The 13,717-nt window shown below is 55.6% G+C and overlaps 1 protein-coding gene across 1 annotated transcript; it reads left to right on the forward strand.

Annotated features, from left to right (window-relative positions):
* The first annotated feature begins 734 nt into the window (after positions 1 to 734).
* Tulp1 (TUB like protein 1) lies at positions 735 to 13,021 on the forward strand. The gene is made up of 15 exons (XM_078020144.1): positions 735 to 845; positions 942 to 993; positions 1,344 to 1,434; positions 1,595 to 1,732; positions 2,337 to 2,492; positions 3,577 to 3,669; positions 3,744 to 3,863; positions 4,174 to 4,289; positions 7,029 to 7,034; positions 7,128 to 7,298; positions 7,411 to 7,523; positions 8,422 to 8,536; positions 8,612 to 8,710; positions 10,788 to 10,959; positions 12,451 to 13,021. Exons 1-15 carry the CDS (start codon positions 799 to 801, stop codon positions 12,582 to 12,584), a joined length of 1,623 nt encoding a protein of 540 aa, XP_077876270.1. The 5' UTR covers positions 735 to 798; the 3' UTR covers positions 12,585 to 13,021.
* The last annotated feature ends 696 nt before the right edge of the window (positions 13,022 to 13,717 follow it).

Here is a 13,717-nt window from a genome sequence, read left to right on the forward strand (position 1 = left end):
CCAGGCAAGTGCTGCGCCACTGAGCCACAACCCCAGCCCTCCCCGCCCCCCACCTTTTTAATTAGTCTTCAGAAAATTTCTGGGACCTTTGATTGGGCCCCTCCTCAGCTTTCTCAGCACTTAACCAAACCTCTCCCACGACATTAATATCACCAATACTATCCCTGGACTCCAACTCTCTAAGACATGTCCCCTATCAGAAAAAAAAAAAAAAATTAGGTTTACACCCCAATATAGGCACAAGCATACACGTGCTTCTGGAAATCATATATTAAATACTTGCAAATCCTTGTTCTTATTTTTATTTTTTTAGTTGTATTTGGACACAGTACCTTTATTTTATTTATTTATTTTTCTGGGGTGCTGAGGCTCAAACCCAGGGCCTCACACGTGGAAGGTGAGCGCCCTCCCACTGAGCCCCAGCCCCAGCCCTTGTTCTTTTTTCTTTTTTTTTTTTTTTAACAGAAATAAAGATAAATACAGGATCTGGTCCAATATTGTCCTGGTTGACCGAATTGATCACTGACAAATTACAAATCGGCCCCTTGAACCCAAAGCGCCTGAGTGGGGGGTACCTAGGTTTTTAGGCTGCTGGGGGGGGGGGTCTCAGAAAACGAGGGAGCTCGGCCTGTCGGGCCTGTGGGCTCGGTGGCCGGGACCCGGGGGAGGGGGCCTGGTGGCCGGAGCCCCTCCCACAGGGCTGCAGCGTGAGGTGGGGTGAAGCTGAGCCGGGATTAGCGGGTGGCAGGGGAGGTGCCGCGGCCGGGCGCCCAGAGCAGGGTGCGGAGGCAGAGCGCCATGCCGCTGCAGGACGACACCCTCCGAGAGGTGTGGGCCTCGGACAGGTGGGAGCCCACAGCCCGCGCTGACCCCGGGGCCAGTGGAGGGGCGGGGGTGGGAGGAAAGGGACAGGGACGGTCCGATCCCTTTGCCACCCTCAGCGGGCATGAGGAGGACGCCCCAAGCCCCCAGGTGCAGCGGCGCGCCAAGCAGGTATGTCGCCCCCTAGGAAGGGGACCGAGGGAAGCCCCGTCGAGGTAACCCGAGCAGGCTGGGCGGGGCGGTGGGGGGCGCCCTCCGCAGGATGAGGGGGTCCCAATCTGGAGTTCTCAGGGGGGAGAGCGGAGAGTGCTGCGCAGAAGGCGGCGTCGGGGAGGCGCGGGGCCGTGGCCCTGGAAGTGGCCTTGGGGCCTGGACGGCAGCCCCTCGGCACCCCAGGAAGGGGCTGCAGTCCCCTCGGGATAATCCGCGGTTATTTCTGGCGGCTCAAGGGATTAGAGGGTGATGGGCAGCCCCGGAGCCCCCCTTTCCCTCCTCGCCGCCTCTTGACCCCCGTTGCACAGCGATCGGCCCCCGGACCCAAGTTAAGGAAGAAGAAGCCCGAGACCCCCGAGTCCCCCGGCGCCCCGGGCTCCAAGCCGCGGAGGCTGGCAGGTGGGCGGGGCCGAGACGCGCTGGGGAGGCCAGGGAGACCCGCGGGGGACAGGGGACCCGGAGACCAGTGGCAGCGGGAAGCTGCCGCAGGTGGGAATGGCACCCGGAGCCCGCGCTGGGCACCCAGCGCCTCGGCTCTGAGCCCGGTGTTTCGGCCCAGCCGGGCGGAGGCGGAGGCCGCGGGAGGAGGCCGCCCCGGAGCCCACGGTCTACGCCAAGTTCCTCAGGGACCCCGAGGCCAAGAAGCGCGACCCCCGGGAAACCTTCCTGGTAGCCCGGGCCCCAAAGTCCGAGGACGGTGAGAGGACTGGAGGGGAGGGTTGGTGAGGGGAGGGTTGGTGAGGGGAGGGGCTGGGCGGGAGCACCCCAGAAAACAAGTGAAAACAGCCTTCTGTGCTCTGGCTTTGACTTTGAGCCCGGGAGGTGCTAAGCACCGACCTCCTGAGGTTGATTCTCTTATTATTTTCCCCATTTTACAGGCGGGGAAACTGAGACCCGCAGAGGTTAAGAGTTTTGCCTTAATTAACAGCTAAGAGCCAGAAGTAGCCCAAATGGCACTGACTGGGGGTTCAGGAAGAGTGGGGACAAGGACAAACAGAAGAGGAGGACCCAGTGAGAAGGGAGCGGAGAAAGGGAAATGGGAAGAGAGAGGAGTGGAAGGGAGTCAGGAAGGGCTTGCAGAGAGCGGGTTTCCCAGAAGAGCATCCTGCAGCCAAAGCCCACCCTCCCGACCTGTAGACCTGGGGATTTGGAGGCCCCCCTCATTCTTCCAGGAGGATGCCAGCGCACCTCCTGTCCCAGACCTCAAGGTGCCCATTCACCCCTTCCCAGCAATGTAGGCTTCCCAGATAAAGGGGGCCCACTGCAGCCCAGCCCCTATTATGAGGAAATTCTGTCTACAGATGAGGAAGAGGAGGATGAAGAGGAAGACCAGGAGGAGGAGGAGGAAGAGGAGGAAGAAGGAAAGAAAGAGAGGACTCCTCTGTCTGCTAAGAAACCCCCAAAGAAGGCTTCTGCAGACAGGAAGGAAAGGAAGTCCAAGGCCCAGGGCCCAAAGGGTGGGTACTGAGTGCTGTGCGCAGAAGCAAGCAAAGGTGGGCTAGCCTGAGGCTGGGGCTCCCCCACATGCAGGCTGAACCTCAAATGTGACTAGAAGCTTCACAGGAGGGTTCTTCCTCAGAGTTTCTTCCCCCACAGTCCTTAAGGATGTAGATCATTATGTGCTCCCACACACACACCCCTACCCTGTCCTCTGCCCAGGATACTTGTTTAAAAAAAAAAAAATTGTAGTTGTAGATTGACACAATGCCTTTATTTTATTTGCTTATTTTTGTGTGGTGCTGAGGCTCCAACCCAGTGCCTAACACATGTTAAGTGAGCTCTCTACCTCTGAGGCACAGCCCCAGCCCTGTTTTTTTTTTTTTTCTTAACTCAATGTGAATGAGGGTTGTAATGTTTTATAAAAGTATCAAAGTGATAGCAGTAAAAAGAAATCAATGACCCAGGCACCTCAGCACATGCATGTGAATCTAGTGGCTCCGAGGTTGAGGCAGGAGGATCGAGAGTTCAAAGCCAGCCTCAGCAACTTAGCAAGGCCCTAAGCAACTCAGCGAGACCCTGTCTCTAAATAAAATACAAAATAGGACTGGGGATGTGGCTTAGTGATTAAGTGCCCCTGAGTTCAATCCCCCGATGCTCCCCCCACCAAAAAAAAAATCAATCAATAAATGCTGCCATGGCTTCCTGGCCTGGGTGCCTCAGCCTGAAGGTGCCTGGAGTCTGACCCACAAGGGATCGGGCAGTTAGAACAGTAAGAACCCTGGGCCTCTGGGGAGAATCAGAGGACTAGGGATTCCGGCCTGAGCTGGTTTCCTGGAGGAGAAGGTGGGACAGCAGGATTCAGGAGCTCAGGTAAAGGGCCTGGTGTGTGTGTGTGTGTGTGTGTGTGTACATGCTTTCATCTATTCATGTGGTAACTTCTAGTTAGGCTCCTAGTTTTTGCTTCTTTGAACAGGGGTGGGGGACATGGACTAGCAGAGGCTGCAGGCCCCCGTCAGGCCTCAGGGACTGGAGGAAGGAAGAGGAAAATTCTTCAGCCCCATGAGGCACCTTCTTTTCCTAGCCCCCATCTTCCGTTTCCAGGGGACCCTGGAAGCCCTGACGCCCCTCGGAAACCTCTTCGCCTTAAGAAGGAAGCGGGGGAGGGGACCAGGACCAGAAGGACAAAGAAGAAAGGTGAGCCCACCCAAGGAGGTGCAGGGGCTTGTGATGTGGTGGGGTTGTGACCCTTTAGCCTGCTCACTGTGCAGGGTCTGAAGAGGCTGACAAGGACCCCTCAGAGAGTCCAGCCAGAGTGAGGAAGAAGAACCCAGCCGCCATGTTTCTAGTTGGGGGAGATGGCCCAGTGGAGAAAGCTTTGAAGAAGAAAGGTGGGTAGCAGTGGCCTCTGGTGCCATGACATCTTGAGGCGGTCCCAGAGGTGGGCAGCTGGGAACGTTTATGTCATGTGGTACAGCACAGGTGACGCGTGTGGGTCTGAGAGTCAGAAAATTTAGGGCGCTTCTTGATCACCCACTTTGAGAGCTGTGTGGTCCCAGGCAGTGTCTCAGGCTTTCTGAGGCTCTGATAACAACATGGGGTAGACCTTCTCATTGTGGGGAGGGTCCAAGTGAGCCCAGGTGTTGGAAGGCCTCAGGGAACCAGGGTAAGGAGTTCACAGCCATTTCCCCTCATGCCCAGGCCTGCCCAAAGGCCCAGCAGAGGAGGGCAAGGAGGAAGAAGAGGAGGAAGAGGTGGCAACCGCAGTACCCAAGAACAGCAATCAGAAGGGCAAGGCCAAAGGAAGAGGCAAGAAGGTTAGAGCCCAGCGAGGGAGGGCCAAGGACCCTTCAGGGAGGAGTGGCAGGTCCTGGGGGCCCCAGAGCGTGGGGCCTTGTGGGTTGGGGTCTTGGGTTCACTCGGAGTTAGAATCCTGTCCCCGACCTTGGGACAGGATACAAGGACAAAGGACATCAGGCTTCTAAGACCAGGGGAGGCATTTGTGGGGTCACCAGGCTAGGACTGACCACCCAAAGGCCTTTTGTCATCTGGTGTCTGAGGCCTCCCCTTTGCCAACACACCGACAGAGATGTCTCCATAGGCCTTGTGAAGAGACACACAGTTTTCAGTACAAAGAAGGTGAGCACACAGGCAGAGGGTCACATTGGTACACACCTTCGGGCACATGGAGCAGCTGACAGTGAACTGGCTGTCCCAGTTATTTCCACCCCGTGGCTCTGAGTTCCCTCTCCAGGACCTCCCACCACCTAAACAATCCAGCAACTAAAGAGTTAATGCCTGGTTACCAGGGACTGGGCATTCTCCCCAGGCAGAACAGGTTGTTAAATACTTTGGATATTGCCTCTGCCCACAAACAGAACTCAGGTACCAATACATTTCAGCTGGAGTAAAGAGGAGAGAGAGGTTTAACAACAGCAAAAAAAAAAAAAAAAGTGATGAAAGATGAAAGTCTTTGAGGAACAGGTTTACACAAGCGGAGAGAGCACGGCCCTGGTCTTAGCTTTGTGGGTTTATTAGTTTGTTCGGGAGTGGTCAGGTCTTGTGGGACTGATTCACATTAACCAAGATGGCCAGATGCTGATGTATAAACTGAAAGGCCAATTTATTATCTCCCAGGGGCAGTATAATTGCAGAATAGCCTTCAATGCAGTAGGCCCTTGAAATTCACAGCTGTGGAAGTATTTGAATAAGTTCTGGCTTTCTCCACATCACATACCAAACATAGTCTTGTGTTTCCCAAGTTTCTTCTGAAGCAGGATGGAGTGGAGAGTCGAAGGTTGTTTGCCCTCTGGCTAAGGGCCCACTGCTCCACCACACTCACCTCACACAGGGCAAATCTGCCCTCAGTAGAAATGGCCAGCCATGGCACACCCGGGCTTCTGAGTGGGTTACACACAGCATTTAATCCTCAAGTGCGCACACCATGCTGGTAGTCTGTTTTCCCCCTAGATGTTCCATCAAGTTAGGCTTAGAATCTTGGCTCCCCTCCAATAGAACATGAAGACAAAGGGCACCAGGTCTGTGAGAACAGAAGTGACCATCGTGGGGCTACCAGCCCACCTTAGGGCCTTATGTAACCGAATGTTATTTGGAGTTTTCCCAAGAGCAAAGTGAGCATATTCACGCATCATGTATTAGCTAGGTATTGCCATGTAACAAATTGCCCCAAAACTTTGTGTCTTCAAACAAGAAATATTTATTTTCTTATGCAATCTCTGGGAGTTAGAAATATGGGAGGGGGTTGGCAGGGCAGTTCTGGCACAGGGTCTGGCATAAGGTTGCAGTCAAGGTGTCAGCAGGAGCTGTGGTCCTCTAGAGCTGGCCTGGAAGTGGACAGTGTACTTCCACAATGGCTCACTGTCGTGGTGTTGGGTGGAGGCCTCTGTTCCTCTCCACTTGAGCTCTCCCCGGAGCTGCTATTCATGATATGGCAGTCGACTTCTCCCAGAGCCCAACAAAAAAAGGCAGGCAGGGGCCAGCATATCTTATGTGACCCAGCTTGCAGGTGACCCACCTTCACTTCTGCCCTATTTTATTAGTCACAAAGACCAACCCTGACACACTGTGGGAGCAGACTAGAGAAGAATATAAATACTAGGAGGCAGGAATTACCGGGGCCATCTGGGAGGTGGGCTACTAGATCCACTGAGTATTTGCTCTATGCTACCAATAATGGCAGCAGCTAACCCATGGACATGGCATGGGGAGGACACGGCTGTGCTTCCATTCAGCCTCGGTTCACCCCTCTGATGCATTGTCCTGACGAGGGAAGATCTGTCTAAAGTCTCTGATAACCAGGCTTGATGGTGCACACCTGTCATCCCAGCTCTTCGGGAGGCCGAGGGCAGGAGGATTGCAAGTTCAAACCCAGCCTCAGCAATTTCGTGAGGCCCTAAGCAACTTAATGAGCCCCTGTCTCAAAATAAAAGTTTTAAGGGCTGGGGATGTGGCTCAAGCCGGAGCTCGCTCGCCTGGCATGCGTTTGGCCTGGGTTCGATCCTCGGCACCACATACAAACAAAGATGTTGTGTCCACCGAAAACTAAAAAATAAATATTAAAAAATTATCTCTAAAAAAAAAAAAAGAAAAAAAGAAAAGTTTTAAAAAGGGGGTTGGGGATGTGGCTCAGTGGTTAGGCACCCATGGGTCCAATCAATCCCCAGTACCAAAATGATAATAATAATAGTAATAATAAATATATATCCCAGATCCTTTGTGGTTCATGAGGGCGATGACTGGAATTTCACCCCACCGTGTGAGGTCCCTGAAACCTTGGTCCTAGTTCCCTGTTACACAGTTAATGTGAAAAAAGGAAAGGAGACTTTCAACAGGACAGGCGGTTGGTTGGGGGTGACCCAGGATTCGAACCTACGCCGTCCAGCTCCAGGGGCTGGGCTCAGAGCCACAAGCTAAGTCAGATAACAAGGAAGCACGAAGCCCCGAAGCCCCGGCGCCGCGGTGCGCGGGGCTCAGGGTCAGGGCGGTGGGTCCTGGCTCCGGTCCCGCTGCTCCAACTGGACTCTTCTCCCGCACAGAAAGCGGTGAGTGGCCCCGCCCGCCCTGCCCGCGTCCCAGCGCCCGGGACCTGCTAAGGGGGCGCCGGCCCGGGGCTGAGCCACCCTCTGCCCACCCAGAAGGAGGAGCGGGCGCCGTCCCCGCCGCTGCAGGTGGACGACCCCCAGACCTTCGTGCTGCGGCCCGCGCCCCAGGGCCGGACGGTGCGCTGCCGGCTGACCCGGGACAAGAGGGGCATGGACAAGGGCATGTACCCTTCCTACTTCCTGCACCTGGACGCCGACAGGAAGGTGGGCAGGAGGGAGAGTGGGCCGAGGGAGGGTCGGGCCGGGATCGGATGGGCCTTCTCGCTGTCCCCAGCCGCCCTGTCCTCCCTTCATCCTCGGCCCTCACCCCTCCCAGGTGTTCCTCTTGGCTGGCAGGAAACGCAAGCGGAGCAAGACCGCCAATTACCTCATCTCCAGCGACCCTACCAACCTGTCCAGAGGAGGGGAGAACTTCATTGGGAAACTGAGGTGGGCTGGCTTCCTGGGACTGGGGCCGTCAGGTCACTAGGGGGCCGTAGGCAGTCACTGTGGCTAGCAGTGGCCCCATGGTTCAGGGCGTTTGGGGTGAGCCCCAGGCACTCCTAGTGAGTCCCCAGGTGACGTCCACACCCCTGCTCCTCTCCAGGAGGGCAGGGACCACTCTGTCCTGTTAGTGGTTGAATGTCCAGCACCTGGCCTGCAGTAGCCACTCACCTAGCATCCCTGGGTGAAGGAAAGCACACAAAGGCCTTAAGCTGCTCATCCACCCTGGCCACAAATGTGGAGAGGGGCACTGGGAAGTGAGGCCTTGTTGCTTGTTTATGCATTTCACAAAAACTTACAAAAGGCCTAGGAACGCAGCAGGCATAACCTAAGCACCTTCCAGATATTAAGTCATTTCATCCTTTTATCAACAAAAGGAGGGGAAATATTCATTTATTTACTTTTTTGTGGTACTGGGGATTGAACTAAGGGGCATTTTACTAGTGAGCCACATTCTCAGCCCTTTTAAAAATTTTGGCACAGGCTCTCATCCCACCTCAGCCTCCTGAGTGGCTGGGATCATAGCTGTGGGCCTCTGCACCCAGCCAGGGAAAGATGGTCGTTATGTCCATTTTCTAGATGGAAAAGTTGATGCTTGGAGAGGTTAAGTTGTCTGCCTAAGGTCACACAGCCAGTGTAAAAGAGGAAGCTGGGATTTGAATACTGCTCAGTCTTCCTATAGATTCAGCTTTTGAAAAGACCACCCCCCAGAGGGGGAGGCCTGGGGTAGGGTCATGAATTTCTCAGTCCTAAAAAAAAGCCACCCTTGCTCTCCAAACTTGAAGGCTGTGGGGCAGGATGTGGAATGCCTCCAGCCTGGCCTCCAGGTCCACCTTGCTTGCAGGTCCAACCTCCTAGGGAACCGCTTCACCGTCTTTGACAACGGGCAGAACCCACAGCGGGGAGGAAGCAGCACTGACCTGGGGAGCCTTCGGCAGGAGCTGGCAGCTGTGATCTATGTGAGAACTCCTCCTGTCCCCACGCCAGGCTCCTCCTCTTGCAGGGGGCTGGCCTAATGGGCATCTCCCTCCCAGGAAACCAACGTGTTGGGCTTCCGAGGTCCCCGGCGCATGACGGTCATCATTCCTGGCATGAATACAGAAAACGAGAGGGTCCCCATCCGGCCCCGAAATGTGAGCCCAGCATCCCCTGGCCCCTGGCCCTGGAAGGTCTTGTTCCCTATGTGGCCCCCTCTCTGGGGAAACAGGGAGGAGGGGACCTAGCACCCAATCCCCTGATACACACACCAACCTCAGCACAAACTCCTTCTGCAACTGTGAAATGAATCCAGGTTCTTTGTGATTGAATTCACTGACAGGACCACACAGAGTTTTCCAAGGTGTTAGCAAATCGTCCACTCATATTCACAGAGTTAACAGATAGCAAGTAGCATGGAGCAGTGGCATGGAGCATTCTCGGTACCTGGAAGGCATCCATGGACAAAACGAAGAAGTGCCCCTGGAAGCTGGCATTGTGGTGGAAGGAAGCAGCCACTAGACAATAACTGAGATAAATGAGCATGATAGTGGAAAAAAGGGAGATAGCAAGTGTGGGTGTTAAGTTTTCAATATCAAATATGATCGTTGGAGAGGGCCTCATTAAGATGAGATCTAAGCACTCTGGAAGGTGAGGGAGCAAGTCAGCAGATATCTGGGGGAAGGGCATCTAAAGAGCCAGTGCAAAGGCCCTGAGGCACAGGGTGCCTGCTTTGAGGAGTGGCCAGCTGGCTGGAGTGACCTGAGGTCAGAGGTGAGGATGAGGGCAGAGAGGGCCTACAGGGAGAGAGGTGCCTAACTGGTTTTTTGCTGAGAGAAGTAGGAAGCCATGGAAGGGTTTTGAGCAAAGGCATGACATGGCATATTTTTAAAAGCAGAGGTTGTTTTGTGTGGTGCTGGGGGGAGAGCTGTCCTGGAGATTGCCAATTCTGGGCTCTCCTCCTGAGCTCTACAAGTTGGTGAGTCCAGGATTTCAGAGTGATTGGCTTGTACCATACTCACAGGATACTGATGTCACTTTACTCATTTACAATGAAAAGTAATACGCCTGTCAGCTGATCCCTCCACATCCTCTCCTGCTCCAGAGCCAGGCCGTAGCCAGGCCAGGCTGAGCTGTGGGGCACGAGCCGTGAGAGGCTCCATCTTGAGGTTCTCGGCGCATAGGTCCCGCAGCTGCCCCTCTGTGCCTGGGGTCAACACCCACATCTAGTTTGGCCTTGGTAAAAACCAAGTGTGCAGTTTACTCATCCTGCAATCATTTATTAAACCCGTGCTCTGTGCCGGGTACCAGAGATCCAAATGCAACACAGTGGTTTGACTGCTCAGTAAATAATGTATTTATTTAAAACAACACTCTGTGCTCTAACACTCCAAGTGCTGTTAACCTACTGAATCCTCACAAGACGCCACTGGGAAAGAGAGTGAGGCACCCTGTTCCAACAACAGGGTGTCCAGGTCTGTCTGTTCCAGTGCCGTAGAGGGAGCATAAGAGCAAGAAGCCACAGGGACTCAGGGATCAGGTGCCTAAATTCCAAGTCTCCTTGTAAGAGGTGATCTTGAACTCCGAATAGGTGACAAGGACACTGGGAAAGGACCATCTCACAAGCACTGTCCTACAGAGGCTGCTCCTTCCTTTCAGAAACTCTCCTCCAAGGACATTCTTTTTTTTTTTTTTTTTAAATATTTATTTTACTTTTTTTAGTTTTCGGCGGACACAACATCTTTGTTGGTATGTGGTGCTGAGGATCGAACCCGGGCCGCACGCACGCCAGGCGAGCGCGGTACCGCTTGAGCCACATCCCCAGCCCCAAGGACATTCTTTTTGGCCACTGTCTACCTGTCCATCTTACCAAGCTCAACTGTGCTTTCCTCGAAGGTTCTAGAACATTCGGTTTATCCCCATAATGAATGGCAGCCTGTGGCCATCTCCAAGGACCCTCAGGCACCAACGGCATATAACACCTGGGTGCCAGGGGCCCTTTTCCAGTCTCTAGCCCTCTACTTGGGCACCCCCTTAGACATACCCCATTCTCACAGATGTGCACCCTGGCCACTAGGGCCCTGCAGGTGCCAAGCATGCTCTAAAACACCCTGATTGGACATCAATGGCCAGCCTGCACACCTGTGGCCTGCCAGGGTCAGCACCAAGCTATCTCTGCCAGCTCTAACCATTGTCTCCTTGTCTGCTCTCCCCTACCTCACCCCTGGCTCTCAGGCCAGCGATGGGCTGCTGATACGCTGGCAGAACAAGACCCTGGAGAGTCTCATCGAGCTGCACAACAAGCCACCTGTCTGGAATGAAGACAGTGGCTCTTACACACTCAACTTTCAAGGCCGGGTCACTCAGGCCTCGGTCAAGAACTTCCAGATCATCCATTCTGATGACCGTAAGTATCTGCAGGCCAGGTCAGGCTGTTCCCCAGCATCCCTAGGACCAGGACCCCCACCCAGGCCTCCCCCTCCACATATTAGCCTGATTCTCACCCTATCCAGCACGGTCTCTCTCCTCCACGGGCAGTCACGTTGCACTCCCAGGAACCTCAGATGTTGCACCCAGTTGTCTTGAGGTTTACTGTTCCAGGTTCTTGTTCAAGCATTGACCAGAACTCTGGGGTAGGTTCTGGAACATTCTGGGTAAGACTGTGTTGAAGGGAGCATTGAGCTGCTGGAGTCTGAAAACCACCAAGAGCCCAACCCCTTTGTGGTCAAAGAGAGGGCTGAGGCTTAGAGAGGGCAGCCCTTTTCCCAGTCTCTCAGTTCTTCAGGCAATTAAACTGGCCCTTAAAATTTATTTCACCAAAATGACACAGTGCTTTCTATGTGCCAGACACTGTTCTTGGGATTTTGCAAATATTGCATCATTATATCCTTTCAACCCCATAAGGAAGGTACTATTATTATCTATATTTGGCAGATGAGAAAACTGTGGCACAGAGAAGTTAAGTAACTTGCCCAAGTTCAAACAGCTAGTAAGAGGTAGACCTGGGATTAGAGCCTTCAGTCTGTCTCCAGTGCCCATGCCCTTAACCCTCTTCAAGATGGTTGCCTTTTTGGAGCAGGGAATATTAAACCAGCATTTCTTAGTGCCCACTGTATGTCTTAATTGAGGTCAAAAGATAACAATTAAGGATTTAAGGTAAAAATTAAGTGAAAACGGCCCTGTTGCAAGCTTGGGGGAAAAGTCCCCACTCGGGTGAGGAAGTTTAGGGATAGGACAGTGTCTCCCAAAGGACTCCAGGTTCACAGGGTTAGGCCAACACTAAGCAACTCCCCATCCCCCACTGCTTCCTGGGGATGTGCCCAGTGTCACCTGTCCCCTGGCCTTGGGACTGCTTTCCAGATCACATTTCTGGTGAAGCCTGGTCTGCCACCAGACCAGGGTTTGGGAGTATTTTTAGCAACTTCCTGTCCCTATGGATGCTGGGGGAGGTGTTGAGACTGGGGCTGGGAACAGGGATCACAAGGGGAGAGTGGGTGAGAGGGGCCACTGGTTAAGGAAGGGAGCCTGGGGTCAAACATGGGACTTGGGGACCAAGGATATGAAGAAGAAATAGGGTCTAAAGACAACAGAGGAATTGGGAAGGAAGGGTTCTGGGCTTGGTTAAGGTTGACAGGGTCCTGCTCTTGATAAAGTGCCTCCTTCAGCATGGCTCTGGGCCGCAGCAGATAAGGCAGGGCCCCTGTCCCTGGGGGCTTACAGTGACAGAGGGTAAAGTATAAGTGGTGCTGGTTGGATGAGATATGGAGAGGTGGGTGGAGGTTGGTTGAGGATTGGCGCTCCAAAGGGAAAGAGACTTTTCCCTATGTTAAGAGCATTGTCTACCAGGATGGGGGGTCCAAGGAGGTCTGGGACCGCCCCCACCGTCTTGTATCCACAGCCGACTATATCGTGCTGCAATTCGGACGCGTGGCAGAGGACGCCTTCACCCTAGACTACCGGTACCCGCTGTGCGCCCTACAGGCCTTCGCCATCGCCCTCTCCAGTTTCGATGGGAAGCTGGCCTGCGAATGACCCCAGCAGCCCCTCAGGGCTCGCTTGCGTGGGAGAAAGGATTCAGTGGAAGGTGGCAGGGTCCCTCCACCACAACCCCCACGAAAGGCCCCTCCCCTATCCGGGATTGACCCCTCACTGCCTTTCGGTGACCTCGGTCCGCTCCCCAGCCTGGCACTGGCCGAAGCGGGCGGAGCTCAGACGGCGGCTGGGATGGAGATGAAGAACATCTGGAGTTGGAGCCGCACATCTGGTCGCGGAGCTCGCCTGCGCTGCTTCACCCCCTCCTCCCCGCGCCCCAGTCACTTCCTGTCCGGGAGCAGTAGTCAGTGTTGTTTTAACCCCCTCTGGGACCAAGCTAGGGCTCGGAGGAGCTGGGGCGGGTTCGGAGGAGGGGGCAGTGGCGGGTAACGAGGGCCAGGTACCCACATCTCCAATAAAGTCGCGTGCCAGGCCAAGCGCAGCGGTGGTTCTTCAGCGCGCGCGGAGAGTCGGGGGCGGGAGGGTCCGCAGCGCGGGAGAGGTCCGGAGGGCGGGCTGAAAGCCTCCTCCCCGCCCCGCTCCCGCCTCAGCCCCGGGCGCTCCCGCGTCCCCTCCTCCCCGCCGTCGCGGGTCCTACCGAAACTCGGAGGGCGCGCAGTGTCGAGATGCCCCCCGCGGGGGGCCCCCAGGAGCGGGCCGAGAGGGAGGGCCCCGGCGGTCCAGGATGAGGGAGAAAGGGAGAAATTCGAGAAACAAGCCACTCGGGGAGAACCAGACAAACCGGGTCCGGGCAGGGCGGGCGCAGTCGCCAGGGCGGAGCCGGGTCTGGGGCCCCGGGAGTGGGGGGCGTGTTCTCGGGCGGGAGGGGGCGCCCGCCTCGGCGGCTCAGGACTCGGGTGGAGGGGTGGGGAGTCCCGAGGCCCGCGCGCTCCGGCTCCGCCGATCTCCTCGTGACGCGGCACCCCAGGCCCCGGACACCGACGGGAGCCCAGCCTCGGAGGCGGGAGCTCCGCCCTCGGCACCGCCCCAGGCCGGAGCCCCAAATTCCGGCGGGGTACAGGGGAAGGGTGAGGCTGGTGGGAGGTGGGGGGCGCCGCGCCGCCGGGCGAGGAGCAGGGCGCCCAGGCGCGGGAGGCCAGAGCGGCCCCGAGTCCCGCGGGCGCCGAGTGGAC

The sequence above is a fragment of the Ictidomys tridecemlineatus genome, chromosome 8, assembly GCF_052094955.1.
Source record: "Ictidomys tridecemlineatus isolate mIctTri1 chromosome 8, mIctTri1.hap1, whole genome shotgun sequence".
Lineage (NCBI taxonomy): Eukaryota > Metazoa > Chordata > Mammalia > Rodentia > Sciuridae > Ictidomys > Ictidomys tridecemlineatus.

Bases quoted from the DNA above. Each gene is read 5' to 3' on its own strand.
- Tulp1 (XM_078020144.1), top strand. From the start codon at position 799: ATGCCGCTGCAGGACGACACCCTCCGAGAGGTGTGGGCCTCGGACAG. The intron at 3,670-3,743 runs GTGAGCCCACCC...CTCACTGTGCAG, and splicing joins CAGAAGGACAAAGAAGAAAG to GGTCTGAAGAGGCTGACAAG. The intron at 10,960-12,450 runs GTAAGTATCTGC...TTGTATCCACAG, and splicing joins GATCATCCATTCTGATGACC to CCGACTATATCGTGCTGCAA.